The following is a 17,370-nucleotide window of genomic DNA, read 5'->3' as shown; positions in this document are numbered from 1 at the left end:
AGTTCAGCACGGGGTGATGAGGAGGGGAACTGTCTCATGGGCTTCTTCTTGACGACTAAGTGAGCTAATATCTCCAAAGTTTGTGGCGCGGTATCTGACCATGGTAATACGACATAGTGCTTGAGAAATGGCAGAAAGGAAAACAAAAGATGCTCCTCATTCATCTGTGACCTGTCAGCAACCTCCTCTGAGGAGCGAAACCCTTCTAGCTATAAGCTGGGACAATAGAAATAGGCCTCCTGTTTGATGCTTTTAAACTAGTTATGACCATATGGAGAAAATCGTATTTTCTAAGCAACTGGAAAGAAAACCCAGTCTCAGAGAAGACCTGCTTTGGTTGGGTGAATACTTGGATTAGGTGCTTGGCAGAAGGGTCTCGGGGCTTCTCAGCCGTGATGCACTTGGGATGGAGAAAAGGTGCTGTTCTGCTTGGGACCTGGAAAAATCTGGGAGGACCCAGCACTGAGCAGGGCTTCGGGCAACGTGGGAGAGGGGCTGGTGCCAGGATGTGGTGTCAGCAGGGGGCCCTGGTGAGGGGAAATACCCTGCAGGGATGTTTGGGCGGCACACCGTGATTTATGAATGTGCCCTCCTTGACCTCAGTGAAGCCTGAGACCCTCCACAGGCTCAGAATAGGCTTTTAGTAGAAACCCGGAAGGTGCCACGTTTCATGAAGCAGGCGCAACCCGCATACCTTCAAAAACAAGCCAACTCATGTCTGCACAGGGATTTCTTCTACGGCCTTTGTCGCGCCATTGAAAATAGATACGATTTGCATTTCAAAGCAATTTCAAAAATAATTTCCATCTATCTTTATTTAAATTCCATGACTTAAGATGGATTGACATAATTATCCACATTTTATTTACAGAGAAACAGAAGCGCAGAGGTGTGACAGACTTAAGGGTATAGCTGCGCATTGGTAGCTGCAGTTAGACCCCATGTCTTTGGATTCTTGGTTCATATCCTCCTCCCTAAGGCAGAAACAGCTCAGGAGGGATGCATGGTGTGCACAGTCTTACCATTGCTGATCTGAAAGCCATTTGCATACAGGATTTCCCTGGTGGTCCAGTGGTTGAGACTCCGACTTCCAATGCAGGGGGTGCAGGTTCGATCCCTGGTCAGGGAGCTAAGATCTCATATGCCTTGCCGCCAAAAAACCAAAACATAAAACAGAAGCAATATTGTGACAAAGTCAACAAAGACTTTAAAAATGGTACACGTCAAAAAAATTTGCGTAAGTGAGAGATAGCCTTTAACCTGTGTTTAAACCCTGTGGAAATATCCCCTGTGATTTAGACCAGAATGCTTGCTTGGAGAATCCGTACTGCAAAGTCCATTTTGCTCTAAGACCCTTAGGTACCTGATGCTACAGCCATTGATTCCCTTGCCCGGCTGGTTGAACACCACACCTCTGGTTACTCCCATGAGACAGTTGTTCTTGTAAATATGCTATGACCCTGCGTGACCTGAGCATTTTCCAATTCACCGCAGCTTCGGGGAACATTCTGTAGTAAAATAGCACTACCTGCGATAAAGCCCAACCCAGCATCAGACTCCCAGCCCTGATTCTCCAGAGTCATTTGGAAGCTCTCGTGCTGTGGCTGGCGGGTGACAACTTGGGTTTTATTAAAACGTCACCCGTAGGGATTTGTGAGAGTAAACATTGAGACCCAGACATACAAAGCACTTCCACCGGGGCCCTTGCATTTAGATTGAACTTTGTTACTACCGTTCAGTGTTTTCAGTGATGAGAAGCATTCACCTTCCACACTGGCTTCATGTGTGGAAGAAATAATAGGTAAGCCCGTTTCAGAATTGTTGGAACTTATCATTGAAAAAGGACACTGTCTTATTTAGAGACTTTCTTCTTTTGAGCAGAAATGAGGTTTGCAGTGAACTCTCATTATGCAAGCTTCATTTAAAGAAAGCAGTTTTAGTTAAACCCCTGACGTCGGCACTCAGCTCAAGGCATCACGCTCTGTAACTGGGCCGTGGGATGCTCAACAGATCCGTGGTGGCGTATCTTTGCCCAACTGGTTCTGTCTTAGGTTAACCCAAAAGGAAAAAAAAATAAGCATTCCTCATTGTAGATTGTTCTCAAACTTCCTCCTGTATCAATAGATGTTGATCGGACGTGGTCAGTCTTCAGAGAATGAGAAACAGATAACATTAAGGAAATATAAAGGAGAGGCAGTGTTGGCTCCGCATCTGAGCCCCAGAAGAAAGGCAGCTGATGCACCCACTGGCCACTGCCTGCCTATAACACCGGGAACTAAGACACCAGGCTTTAGTGCACGCTGAGTCTTGGCCTTTCCGTACACAGGCTCATCAGGACTGCTGAGCGGGGCACAGGTGCATCGTCCCACGATGCAGGGGGTGGAATTTTTGTTCCTGGCTTCTATTGTCAGGAAGCTTTGGGGAAGGCCTGGACCCAGTGCTGATGACTTTTAACTTAACCCAGAGCTCTGCTCTGATGTTAAATAGAATGTCTTCTAGCCACTTGGTCACCTAGGCGCCCTTTTTAATTCCTCCGGGCAGAGCTGAGACGGAAGGTGCTCTATCCTGGTCCTATAGAATGGGTGCCGGCTGGGAGGGAACCTTTCAAAATGATATTGTTTTAAGCTCTATCAGTGCCTTTTAGTGGCAAAGTCGAGCATCGCTTGGGAGGATGTGCAGGAGGGGGAGAACCAGGGGCTTTGTCTGGATTCCTGGTGTCCAGTCATTAGTTCTGGACCAAACCTGCGAAGGCCTCTCAGCAGAGCAAAGGCCCTGTAGTTACTAGGGCCCCTCAACCACACAAATTCCTGTGCTACTTGGACCAGTTCAACAAAACAAAGCCCTCAGCATAGTTTGATCCACCTTGCTTAGAAAGTAGGTTCACCCACTGCTTGCTGGGTGCCATACCAGCACTCACATGTCACCTGATTTCCCTTCTCCATGTACCGGTAAGGCCTGAGCAGTGCATTTGGTTCACTAAATCTAGCGAGTCTAACAGGGTAGGGCTTCTAGGGAAGCTGCTGTTCTCCTGAGAAAAGGGACAGATGTGTCTGGTCAGCCTTGTTGTTTTGTGTCCTTCTAACACCATCCTGCCTGGGACATACATGTGTTACCTGGAGATGCCAAGTGTTTCTGAAACCAAAGGATGAAGGTGACTTTCTGAGAACATAGAACAGGAAGCTACAAGGGATCAAGGTCCTGGAACCTCTCCTTGAGGTGGTTAGCATTCCCGGGCTGTGTATTTCTGGCTTTCTTGTTTTACGACAAAAATAATCCTTCATTTCCCTATGATACTAGTCAGTTTCTGATTGACGCAGTCTAAGGCAATACTGCCTGATACCACAGCTGTTATACCCTTGGGGTGTCTTACTTGGGACACCGTGCCCTACTCAGAAAAGTTGTGGTAATGATAATACTCTGACTCTCCAGTGTGTCTTAATGTTCCTTGTGGCTTTTTATGACCTTAACAACTTTTTAATCCATCACGGTCAGAAGTTTCCCATAAGTAGCGTGACCAGATGTCCTGGTTTGGTCCAGTTCTAGTGAATGCCTATTTATCTAGCAGAGTTGTTAATAAAGCTCTCTTTCAGCTTAAAAGTGTCCCAATTGGCAATTTATATTTTACTTATGTAGAATCAGGGAACTCTAGGATAAAATTTCTTGTGCTGTTTCATTTCAGATTAATATTTTAAAGAAAGAAATTAAGTGGACAGTTATTTCACCCATGCTAATTCATATAGCCCTTTAGAGTTTAAAGGGCTCTTGCATCTAAAACCTCATTTGATGTACACAAAATTCTTTCTTTTAGTAATAAGTTCTACAAGACATCCAGCCTGTTTCCTAATCAAATATTATGACTACATTGCTAAAAATCTGAAGAATGTACCTGCTAAAGCTGTCAGTCAATTCCCTACGAATTTACACTTAGGTAGGGATTCTGTAGTCCAGTAGGGGACAGAGAGAAATGTCGGAATATAGGACATAATGAGACGTTAAGAATTGTTTAATCTCGTTTCCAATTTAAACCATTCACATTATTCCTTAAAGATGTTGGGCAACTTGCCAGCCTTCCAATATTGGTGGAGAAGCAGACTCTCTTTAGGTGAAGGTGGAGGGAAAGGGTAGGCGTCCCATTTCTCTTTCTTTTCTGGGTTGGAAACAGCTCCATTGATGAGCGCTCACTACCTTTCAAGGTGGCTTGTTCCATCCACTGCCACATACACTCTTTATTTTCTTCTCTTATATTGTAGACTGAGAGAGAGTGTGTGTGTGTGTGTGTGTGTGTGTGTGTGTCTTTGTTTGGGTGCTTGCTCTGGTAACGTAAGTAAGGTTTACCAAATTGTATCGAATTTCCGTACTAAAAAGAAAATGCAGTAGATCATTAAACATCTCTTTGATTTAAATAAATGATAATGTTGTTTCATATAAACATCATTTGTTATATACCTATGCAGCAAAATAAATATACGCTAGCGAGTCACCTCTAGCAAATGTAACTCTCGACATATTCAGAAGCTCCATTCATAATGCCTACAGCTTCTGGATTCAACTTATTTTAATCTAGGCATTTAACAAAATTTCTTTGCAAATACCTGCTGAGAACCACTAAGATGAATATGAGATTTCTTAAAAAATAACATGATTTCCAATCCAACCAAAAGTGACATGTTGAAAATTTTGTGTTTTAGATACAATTAATATTCTACCAAAATGTTTTTTTAAGTTGTAAGTTTTTTCTCTTACAAAAACTAAAGTCATTTTGGGGGGCCAAAGATAGCAATTAATTCAAAACTTCCAAGAATTGTTTCATTCAGCATCAATCTTTGGATCATTATTTTATTTTACTGATGCAGAAAAACACCAATTCTCTATAACAAGTAATTTATGTAGCTATGTTCCTAGGATTAAAATTGAGAACTATCTATCTGGTCCATTACTTTAACCATCAAAATAACAGAGTCACATATGCCACTTCTTCACATTTTTTTTTCTACTAATATTTTTCCCTTCTTGGCCTAATATATCTTGATATAGTCAATTTTATGTGTTCTCTTTAGTTTTCTAAAATTGCTTTTGCTATAATGGGCAATAATTGTCACCTTCGTTAGTTTTATTATGTTCCTGTTTCGATTTTCAGAAAATAAAATCCTGGTTCCTAGAGGCACTTTGCTCTGCATGAAATGCTTTTTATGTTTATGGAAATAAGTTAGTCTTGAATAAATTCAGTAGAGTTTAGAAATTGGGTGTCTGCTGGGATAGTCCCATGTAATTTCGTCCACAGTCCAGGTAAAGTTCTCTCTCCTGCATTCATCTAAAGTAGCCTTGGATGATAACACTTTCCTTTTATGTTTATGGTGTCTGCTTTACCCAAAGCCTTCTTTTAGAAAATATACTATTTAATCCTGTTTTTTTCTTTCTTGCTGATAAACGTCTAGCCCTAATAATTTCATTTTTTATAATCAGAATATTTTTTTATAATCAGAATATTTTTTCATTGAAGAAAATGTGGAAAATGCATAATAACATATAGAAGCATGAAAATAATCTCTCATTAGTGTCAAAGAAAAATTGCACCAGAATAGTTAAAGACACAAGAAAGACTTTTCAAGAGTATAGCAGTGCAGAAGAGAGATTGAGCTCAACTCCCTGAAACCAGAGCTAGAAAGCTTGTTAGTGCCCGGCTTAGAGCAAAAGTGCTGGAGGAAGCTGTGCAGTGGTTGGTCAGCGTGACAAGGCATGAGTTTCTTCACTGGAGTTTATGAAGTTGGGCTCCTGCCCTCCCGCAGAGACTCGAAGCCAGGGACACCATCTTCATGATGATTGCATCTCAAAAGGGTGGCTCTCAGGTCCTGGAGAAAGAGTTCCTGGGTTGTAAGCCTGAGAGGGATTTACATCTCAAAGGGGCAGAGAAAAACATTTATAATTGTAAGTTCTTTAAAGTAAGTTCTCTAAGAAGGGAGAGGTCAGGGGTCCAGAGTGGGGAGGAGCATGTCTAAAGTCCAGTTAAGATGAGGGCACTGGTACCTCTTTCTTCAGCACGAGTGCACATTTGATGACATCACTATCTATTCCTTTGGCATATTTCTCCTTACCCTTTATATGTTTCTTCTTGTTTATTAAGTTGAATTCTTCTTTCTATATAATTGCAATTTTTTTAAATTAATCTTATAAATATTTTGCCATAATTGATAAATGTTTAATGAGTATTAAAATCCCAATGATTACTTTAAGATTATTCCTTTTTTCTAGAAGAATAGCATTTTAATACATGTTTATATTCTACGAATGGATAATTTAGATATATAGAAGTCAACATATGAATGCTGTTGTTAATCACAATGATTATGTGTAAAACGTGTTTATTTAAAAAGTAGAATAGAAATCTAAAGAAAAATTGATCCACAGATGTTGAAAATATTATCACATGCCATCAGCCGAGGTACATGTTTTCAACTTTCATAAAGACCTGCATGACTTTTAATGTGTTGGCATCCAATCTGACTGAATTATTCAGTCATTTTTTTCTTACATGAATGAGAGTATTTGTAACTGGCTGCTTGCAATTATTGTTAGTAGTTGATCCTAGACGGTATAACCGATGATGTTATTGAGCGTATAAATGTGTTTTTTTAATGCAGGGGAAAAAATATACAAAAAGAGATTACGTGTTAGCATGATGGAACTGTAGCACTTGAAATACATTTAGATATTCTAATTCCCGCATTTAGCAAAAGTGGCACTGTGGCCCAGAGATTTTGAAGGTCTTAGAAGGTTAGGTAGTAGCCAAATTGAAGTAAAAACTGACTTGGAATGAGGTCACTGTGTTCCTGGACCATTCTTCTTTTCAAGGGTATCTTTCAAGGAGCCTGCTATTAACACAGTGGTTAGATTTAGGATACTAAAGGAGTATTTCAGCTGTTTTAGTAAACTCACCAATTCTTCTTCATAGGAATCCTTTATAGTTGATTTTACTTATTTTGTAAGCTATCTTCCTAGTTTCTACATTGACTAATCTACTGCTTTATTAATTGCTTTACACTCAAAAGATTCAGTGTATGCAAAACCTCTCTTTAGTTTTTTTGTCATTGTTGTTTGCTTTGTAATTTCTTGACAATGAGAAAAAGGGAGATGGTAGGTGTAAGGGGAGATGAGGAAGGAAATATTTTGGTAGGTGCGAGCATGGACTTTTAGATGTAGGTGGCATGACACGGAGGTTGAGAACACAGACTCTGGAGCGCAAATCCCAGCTCCGCTACTGCTCCCTGTGTCTCCAGAGCACAATTTTCTCCTCTCTGGCCCTCAGTTTACTCATCTATAGAATGGGCCTAAAAATAATGTATGCCTTTTGGTGCTGTTCTCAAATAAAGAGCGAATATGTGTGTAGTACTTGGAACAGACACTGTCACACATTAAGTGCCATGTAATGTATTAGTGTTTTCCAAGCGTTTCACTCACATTATAGAAAATATCGGGGAGCCACAACTGTCTTCCAGTACGTGAAGGGCTCTCAAGTCAGAGAAGCACAGGGCACGATGTTGGAGCTCCAGGCACGATGAATGGAAGGGAAAGCAGACAGGCCTTGTTCCAGCGCTGCTCGCGGAAGAAATAAGGCCTCTTTGAAGCTTGTGAAGACCATATCACTTGACGGTATTCAAGCAGATCTGGACACAGATGTTTTCTAGGCATTCCCTTTGTGTAGTGAATGTTTTAAATGAATGCTATAGCTTTGGGAGGGACACCTGCCAAGGGCCCTGGGCACCCTCTGTGTTCTCACTCAGTTGGTCAGTTAGGCTCGCAGACCACACCGCTCGGTTCCAAGAGAGGAGCCCTGGCGTCTCCTCTACTGGGTACAATGTGCCTCTTGCTCAAAGAGTTCTTGCTTCTTGGCCAGGTTTCTCTCCTACAACACAACACGATGCTGTGTAGGCATCCACTTAGGTCCCCTGTGTTGCCCCCTCCCACCCCCATGGGACGGGGGCCAAGGAGAACTGGTGCAAACAGGCCGTGTGGATTCTGTGTTTGCCCTGAGCAGGAGGTCCTGCATGTGTTACCCCGGAACCGCTCGTCCTCTGCACCTGTCCACGCAAGAGGAACAAGCTAACCTCTTAGCTTGTGAGTAGATCCCGGAAGCTTCAGCCTGTACCAGGGTCATTGCGTTAAGCCCGTTGCATGCATTCTGCTGGTAACACCTCACTACGGCCTTTCTTACTGGTTACCTTCACAGAACGGTTATGTAACCTGCCCGAGGTGGCTGAGCCAGGCATCACACTTCATAGGGGTCCTGACTCAAAATTGTATGGGTGTTGCAGCTCTACTGTACCATGCCGCCTCTTTTTAATATACGTTTCCCTGCCCCGTCACCTACTTGAAAGTATCATCGACTAAAACACTACAAAACGTCATCATCCAGAGTTCAAAGGAAATAAAACTGACCTCACGTTTCTTTAAACGTGGTCTTCAGCTCTTCCTGCTTTTGCCTCAGAGCCAGCCCGAGTGCAGCCCAGTCACTAGCCTGTCTGGATTCGCATTTTCTTAGACTCTAGCACGGGTGGAAGACAGCCCTGACGGGCTGTGAACAATGCATGAGACTTGTGGTTACTGAAAGAAGCCCTTCGAATTATTCCCTTCCTCCCCATCAGGGTTAATCTAAAACCATCATTTGTGACTGAACTTGGTGTACCCCCCAAAAAATAATAAATAAAATAAATAAATAAATAAAACCATCATTTGTATTTCTGTATACTAACAGTCAACAACTAGAGGTTGAAATAAAAATACATTGGTAATGGCATGAAATACGTAATATATCAGGATACATCTAAAATTATTTGCAAGATTTTAATGCTGAAAACTACAGAATACTGATGAGAAAATGAATGATGATCAGAATAAATGGAGAAATATACTGTGCTTATGGATGACAAAATTTGACATGGTTATTAGGGAAATTCTCCCCAAATTCATTTGCCATTTGAACACCATGCTAATCAGAATTCCAACAATTTTTATAAAAATTGACAGATAGATTCTAAAATGTATATGAAAATACTGAACCTCAAATGGCCATGATAATTTTGAAAAAGAAAACAAAGTTGGAGGACTCACATTGCTTGATTTCAAGCCTTACTGTGAAAGTACATTATTGAAGACAATGTAATATTGGTGTAAAAATAAACTGTTATATCAATGCAACACAATGGAGCATCCCAAAATAGGCCTGCACACATATGGTCAGTTGATTTTTTAAAAAAATATTTATTTATTTATTTATTTGGCTGCATCAGGTCTTAGTTGTGGCACGCGGGATCTTCGTTGCGGTGCATGGGCTTTTCTCTAGTTGTGGCTCGCGGGCTGTAGAGTGTGCAGGCTCAGTAGTTGTGGTGCATAGGCTTAGTTGCCCTGGGGCATGTGGGATCTTAGTTCCCTGACCATGGATCGAACCTGTGTCCCCTGCATTGGAAGGCAGATTGTTAACCACTGGACCGCCAGGCCAGTAAAGTCCCTATGGTTAATTGATTTTTAACAGAGGTGTCCAAGTTACTGGATGAGGAAAGGTGTTCTTTTCAAAATGGATGCTGGAACATTTGAACAGTCATACAACAAAATAATGAACCTTGACCGATACACCGCACCATGTACAAAAAGCCATTCACCATGGATTGTAGACCTAAGTGTAAACATAAAACTATAACATTTCTGGAATCAAACCTAGGAGCAAACCTTGTTGACCTTGGGTTCAGGAAAGAATTTTTATTATTTTTTATTTTATTTTATTAAAAAAAAATTTTTTTTTTCCTTTAAGGGCTGCTTTTATTTTTGTTTTAAAGACAGGCATGTTCTAGAGGCAGGGGATATGGGGATATATGTATAAATATGGCTGATTCACTTTGTTGTGCAGTAGAAACTAACAGCATTGCGAAGCTATTATACTCCAATGAAAATGTATAAAAAAAAAGACGTTATGATTTATATAGTCTCCCTGGTAAGTTAGAGTACATATGCATACTTGAAGGATCATCAAGAGGAAAGAATTTTTAGATAAGACACAAGAAGCACAGCCCATAAGAGAAAAAGTATTCTTTGAATCACAGTGTTAAAAAATAAGAAGATAAGAAACATACTGGGAGAAAACATTTGCCACATGTGTATCTGATAAAAGACTCAAATCCAAAATATATAGACTTAATAATATGACACCAAAGAATCCAGTACAAAAATAAAATAGGAGATTTGAACTTATATTTTACCAAAGAAGGGATTCCTATGCCAAACGAGCACATTGAAGTGCAAATAAAAGCCACAGGGAGAAGCCACTAACATACCCTCTGGAATGGATTTAAAAATAACAACAAAAAAGACAAGTTCTGTCAAGGATGTGAAGCAAGTACAAGTCCAGCCCATGCCTGGGGGAAGCACCAGTGGGTCAGCCACCGAGGGAACAGTTTGGAGTCTCTCGCAGGCACTCAACCAAAATAAATGAAAGCCTATGTCATATATCGGCACAAACACCTGCACGTGGATGTGTATAGAAGCTCCATTCACAACTGACAAAGACTGGACAAACCCAAATGTTTGGTGGATGGACGGGCAAAGTGCAGGGCATCCCACCGGAGGACACGCCTCAGGGATAAAAACTGTGGATCCGCGCAGCAGCATGAAGGAGTCTCGGAAACGTGTTACGTATGTAAAGCCAGGACAAGAGGCCACATGCTCTGTGATTCCTTTCATATGACATTTTAGAAAAAGCAAATCTGTAGTGAAAGAAATAATTAGCCATGGTTACAAGGGGCAGGAGGTTTGGGGAGATCAGTGACTTCAAGGGCAGGCACAAAGAGCTGTTTGGGAGTGAGGAAAATTCTGTGTTCCTAGTTATGTGGGTTATACAAATACATATATATAAATAAATACATATATGTATATAACCAACTGTATATAACTATATACATGTAGACTAAACTCATTGAACTGTACATCTACAGAGTGGATTTCACTATTTGTAAGTACCTCCATAAAACTGAAATTTTTAAAGACCAACAAAATGCATTAAGCTTTAATTAGAATCACAACTATAATAAAATACATGGAATAATTATGTTTGCATATATTGCACTTGATTAAATATGTATGCATTTCTGCTTTATGGTCACATTTAGGGAAGTACATTTTTCAATTTTACTATACTAAAGTGTTATAACACAAATTACACATTCAGATTGTGGTTTTTTTTATGAATTTGGCTTTCTTTTGGCAACAGTGTCTATGGAAGTAGGTTTCATCTAATTTGTTTTTTTTGCCTAGTGTGAGCTTGTAAAGAAGTAGTAAAACGTATTGTTTGTAACACGCAGTCCTCAGGCATGTCGGTTGTTTTTAATTCCGCTATCATCATTTCATCACAAACTCTGAACTATTGTCCATGATTCTATAACATTTAAAATCCAATATGAACAGTATTTTACTAAATTGTAGAATTTTGCCTTCGCTAGTTTGCAATTCATTTTCAGATTTAAATATTTTGCTTAGTTCAATCAGGCATTTCCGAAACCTTAGCTTTTCGTTTGCCCATTGATTTGTCTGTTAAGTCATATATTAATTCATAAACATTTTCTTCTCAAGTTGAATATGTTTTTTCTTTTAAAGATGAAATTGAGTGAAATCTGGAGCTAATAGAAAGGTTTACAGATGTCTCATTGATTTTACCTGCCTTGTTGAGACCGCTTCTTACCTGAATTAAACAACTTACTGTAACTGGCTGTCCCGTCGTCGTGGTGTTGATTGATAAGGCGATGTGAGAAGACTGACTGTAGCCCTGATTACTCCCCACAGCAGTCCCCTGGTGTTGCCAATTGCCAAGCAAGATAGTTTGTTGGAAAAAGACATTATGTTCAAAGATGCAGCAAGAGGTCTGTGCAAGCGACAGTCTCAGGACAACACCCCCGAAAATGCCGCCGTGAATGGCCCCACCAAACCTGAGCAGGTAACGACATCCTCACTGCACGTCTGCTCGAGTAGCGTCCTGTTACATCATGCCCTAAAGCCCAACTTCTCAAAACAGACACCTACTAAGTTTCTGTTCAAAGAAAAATTAATGAATGCAGCTGTTAATGTTTGGTTTGAAATTCCCACATATAAATTGGTACGGTATTATACTGACCATTAACAAACATAACTGCTGTATGTTTTACAAGGATTTTCATTTTACAGTCTTGATTTACCGGGAACGGACGTTTAGCCAATATGCTAATTCTTGAATATTTTCAGGTGTGTCATAAGTCATCATTTTAATTACTATGTGGACTGTGTTTTTTGTTTCTTACAAATACCAAATATTTTACATAAGAAGAAAGACAAAGCCATCACTGAGTCACTTACCCTTAAAAGCAACTGCGGTGGTGGTGTGTGTGTGTGTGTGTGTGTGTGCGCGCGCGCGCGCGCGTGCACAGTGTCCAAATGATGGGAGGTCACTTTGAGGAGCTTGGAGTTATGAAAATCAATATACTTTTTGTGATCTTTCCTACAGAAATAAATGGCTTTTATATGTTTCATGCTTTATAAATGGCAGAGTAATTTCATGAATGTCCGAGTAGTCCCTGAAAATGTTTTGTTTCACTGTATCTAATTTTGAATGTTTCAAAGACAGTTTAGTGAGGTTTTCTAAAGATCTTATTTTCAAAATTTAACATTAATGTCATTAATTTTTGATATTTTAAAATGACAAATTAGTTTTGTCATTTTGAAATATGTTTAAATTTTAATATTTGTATTTTAAATAAATTCATATTTAAATGTTAAAGTCATCACCTCAGGCTGCCGTCGCAAAATACCACACACTGGGGATTTAAACAACAGAGATCTTTTTTCTCACAGTTCTAGAAACTGGAAGTCCGAGATCAAGGTACTGGCTGATTCAGTTTCTGGTGAAGGTCTTCTTTCCGGCCTGCAGACGGCCGCTTTCTCCCTGTGTCCTCACGTGGTGGAGAGAGGGAGAGAGGACAACCTGTCTGGTGTCTTCAATAAGGACACTAGTCCTGTGGGAGCAGGGCCCCACTCCTAGAACCTCATTCAAGCTTTATAGTCCCCTCAAGGCCCCATCTCCAAACAGTGTCACAGGCTGGGTAGAGCCTCAGCGTGTGAAGTTGGGGCCGGGGTCACAATTCAGTCCGTAGTGGTAGGAGATGGCGTGTTATGTGAAATTTACGGCAAAGCTTCTTCTTAACTTTTGTAAAGGTCCTGTGAACTTTCTGTAATCTTAAATACATGTCCTTAAGTGACAGAGGCCAATCTGAAAAGGCTACATACTGCATGTATGATTCTACTACTTGACATCCTGGAAAAGGCGAAACTGTGGCGACAGTGAAAACATTAGAGGTGGCCCGGGGTCGGGGCAGGGAATACACAGGCGGCACACAGGGAGTTTTTAGGGCAGTGAAACCACTCTGTTTGATACCACAAGGGTAGATACGTGATATCATCCATCTGTCCAAATCCGTAGAACACACAGCACCAAGAGTGACCTTGATATAAACTATGTGCTGTGGGCGATACTGACGTGTCAGTGTAGGTTCATGGATGGTAACAGATGTATCACCCTGGCGAGGAATGTCGATTACCAGGAGGGCTATGCATGAGTGGGGCCAGGGGTATACGGGAAACCTCTGTACCTTCCTCTCAGTTTTGCTGTAAATCTGACACAGCTCTAAGAAAGAACATCTTTTTAAAAAATGAGAGGACATTCACAGCATAACGTCAAGCAGAATCCTTGCAGAATGACTGTTCAGTTTTTAGTGTAAGCTCTTTGTAATAGTATCCTCGACATTAAAAGCAGCTGTAATCATGTTCTATTGATCTGGTACTAAGCAGGGAGAGGCTGGCATTCAGGTTTCATGTGCATCTATTATCTGTATAATATTCACTCACACCTCCCACTGCGTGCATCACATCCTCATTCATTCTTGGTCGTGAGGTGCTGCGATTCTTGGCAGGACTCTCCTCTCTCACACTTCACAGGAGGGCTTTAGAAAAGCCTTGTCAAAGCCATAAAGTTCTGATTCACATTTTAAAAGGAAACACATCATTTAGAATTCAAGCTGAAACAAAACCCACAGCTCCTCTCCTTCCAGATTTTTGAAAAATGCAGGTCTTATCAAGTGTTAACTACATAAATGAATATTCAAGGCTTGATTTAAACTTTTTTTGTTCTGATAGTCGCCAAAATTCACATTCACTTTATAATATCTCTGAGAATGTAGAATGTTTCTTAAGATCCTTAAAATGTGCGACATCCTTCCTTCTCTTTCACTTTCCCTTCTGTTTTCGGCTCCCATCCCCCTCTTCCCTGCCTTCTTCCATTCTCTTCCTAGTTTCCTAACTGCTTAACTTGTCTCTCCTTTCCTCCCTCTCTTCTTTCCTTTCATGGTATATGTATTTAAATTTGGTTCCAGCTTGAAATTCAAGTCAATTTTTATTCCATTTAGTGAAGACGTGTTTTCCTGGGAGCAAAGAGAGGAGGATAGAGTCAGGCACACTTGCTCTGGCTCAGGTCTACTTCTGGAGCTCTGTGACTCTGAAAGTTCCTTAACCTTGTTAAGCTCCATCTGTGAAATGGGTACATAGTACTCACCTTATTTGGTTGTTTTGAAGATGACGAAAGACTAAGGCTACAAGGTGACAGCACAATTACCAAGAACAAATAGACACTCAGTGAGACATATTTATTATTTGTATTGTTGTCATTTTCATAAACTGACTGTAAGGTTTTGCCAGAGTGGTTGAGTCCTCTATTCGTTCATTCATCTGGTCTTAATTCATGTAATTCCAGTCAACACAGTAATTGAGTTTTCTTTTCTTCACTGTAAGTATAGATTATTTTAAAAAATAATAATATAAAATAATACTTTCAGAGTTTACATATGCTTTCACTTGTATTATCTTAATCCTCAAAATACCACTGTGAGCAAGTTATTAATCATTTTCACTCCTTAACTTACACTCAAGTTTCAAATTGAGTGTTTAGAGTGATCAGACTTAAACTCAAGAAAGTTAAATAAATTGCCTAGAATCACAAGGGTCTCTTTTACGCTGTACCCAGTGCTCTCTGGGGACACCACAGCAAGCCCCAGGTTCATTTTCCAGAGCCCTGCTGCCCTGTAACAGTTCTGTGCACAGGAGAGAAAGTGTGTGTTGTTGCCTGTGCACATGGGGTCTTGAAGATTGGCGATGCTTCTCTCTGTAGTCCACAGACCTACCAACATCCAGGTACACAAAGTGCAAACAACCTGATAAACTGCACTCTTGAAGAGACATCTCACAGGCATGCGGATGGGCTTCAGCTTTGGGACGCTTAATATATTATCACATCGTCACCCCTTTCCCTGTTAGGACCATTCCGGTCAGCTCTTTTTTTTCTGATTTCTTCTTTCCTCTTCATTCACGCACACTTGGCTCTTTCCTCCTAAACAGCCTTGCCCCAGAATCTTCTCGCTCTTATCCCGAATGTCAGACCTTCTCTTTTGCCCACTGAATTTCTGATGCCTAGACATATTCTACTCATGCCCCAGAGAGACAAAACACAGTCAAACAAAACAGGACGATACAGTGAATTTGACAGCACTCAAAGCAGTGGAGACGAGGAATCAGGGAATTCAGAGTATTTCCAAGATGGAAATTCCTTTTGGGTCTTGAAACATCTCAAAGTGTTTCTCTAACTTCTTCCTGACTTTCTATCCTGAATTATGTCTGTTTTGTGTTTGATATCTCTATTTTTGGAAATATATATATATAAGAGAGAGAATGTGTGTATATGTATGATATTTGTATATCTTCATAAGAACCATAATGATCAATCTAGCAAATATGTGAATTTTTTTTACGTATTTATCCTGTCTCTGTTTTGACTGTTGTCATAATTGTTTGGGAGACACTGGTAGCGTACACGGCTGAGTCTACAACTATAACATAAAAATATTCACAGACATATTTCTGTTTTTCTTTCCACTGTTGTCAGCTGTCACACTGCTTTGGGAATCTTTATAAAGAATGTGTCCCTTGGATAGCCTTGCTTAAGACCGATTAGCAAAGCTTCATTCCTGATCCTTTTGGAATCTGCTATGCTAACTACGAGGAATTCTTCCCTTGATCTAGCCCAATGCTGTATTTTCACGTTTCATTTACTACAAGCAGGCTGGGACGTCTTCACATTTTTACTGTCAGCCTAGTACTTTCTCTAACCCGTGGAACAGCTGTGACTGGAGATGAAACCCCCAAGAATTTCAGGGAGATGCGGCAAAAGCTCATTGAAACAAGTGTGAAACTTCTGTTAATGCTAGTCATGCTTTTTTACCAAATGTGCACTCAGAAATCTGTATTGAGCTCCTTAGAGCTGTGGTTTATTATCTTAGTGTAAATCGTTCCCTCTGAAGGAAAAAAATCCTGGCCTTGTTTCTCCTTTTTACGTCTGCTTTGGGAGTTCAACATGTACGCCAGCTTGCTAGAGACCTTTGTCTATATATATATAATACTAAGCCTTGCCCATTTCGGGGCTGTAAATGATAGATTTTATCTAATTTAAATAAGTCAAATTTATTTCTTTTTTACTTGAAATGTGGTCCAGTTTTTCAACTCTGTCACTCAATATAAAATTGAGTAGGAAAACGTTTTTTTTTCTTTCTGGCAGAATTATCTTAATCTCACCTTAAACTTGAGAGTAATGTAGAACAGGATAAAATTCACAAGCCAGACTTCTAGAGTCTACTTTTAAATAACAGTTCCCTCCTCCGTGCACACAGAAGCTAAAGTGCAGGTGCTCTGCTTTCTTCTCATCCCAGTTTCGTGATAGGAGTTTTTCCTTTGGTTTTGGAAACAGAGCTTTTCAACGGCTGGCCTTGCAAAGGACTCAGCCCCGTTCAGAGCTGTCTGCATTAGACAGACTTCATGATTTGAGGGATGTAGGGTCTCATGAGGGGGGTGTGTATAGGCGTGTGTGTGTGTGCCCAAGCTGGTGGGTCTAGAACAGAGATGCTCATCTGAATACGTTTCTATGGTTGCTGAATTTTTTGTTCCTTATACGTGAACCATTGCATCTTTTAATAACAGTTTCAAACTCACGTGGTCTCTAAACTTTTGACATGTAACTGAAAATGGAACAGCCAGCTGTGAAGACAGTTACTGGAAAGCAGTTAGAACTGATCGTACCTCTTTCCCCAGGTCAAGCTGATGCCTCCCGCTCCCAGCGACGACCTTGCGACGCTCAGCGAGCTCACAGACAGCAGCCTGCTTTATGAGATTCAGAAGCGCTTCGGGAACAATCAGATCTACGTAAGTGCCCTTGACGTTGCCTTCTGCGCTGCTTTTGTCTTGCTGCGTATTTGCGCCCTT

The 17,370-nt window shown here is 40.5% G+C and overlaps 1 protein-coding gene across 1 annotated transcript in view; it reads left to right on the top strand.

Moving 5' to 3' along the window:
* MYO16 (myosin XVI) overlaps positions 1 to 17,370 on the top strand; it is a 419,267-nt gene that overhangs the window by 121,146 nt on the left and 280,751 nt on the right. The window contains exons 9-10 of the mRNA XM_057707440.1: positions 11,824 to 11,974; positions 17,200 to 17,310. Coding sequence (XP_057563423.1) covers positions 11,824 to 11,974; positions 17,200 to 17,310 — 262 coding nt within the window. The remainder of the gene's footprint in view (positions 1 to 11,823; positions 11,975 to 17,199; positions 17,311 to 17,370) is intronic.

The sequence above is a fragment of the Hippopotamus amphibius genome, chromosome 14, assembly GCF_030028045.1.
Source record: "Hippopotamus amphibius kiboko isolate mHipAmp2 chromosome 14, mHipAmp2.hap2, whole genome shotgun sequence".
Lineage (NCBI taxonomy): Eukaryota > Metazoa > Chordata > Mammalia > Artiodactyla > Hippopotamidae > Hippopotamus > Hippopotamus amphibius.
This window is presented reverse-complemented; position numbering and strand designations above follow the sequence as displayed.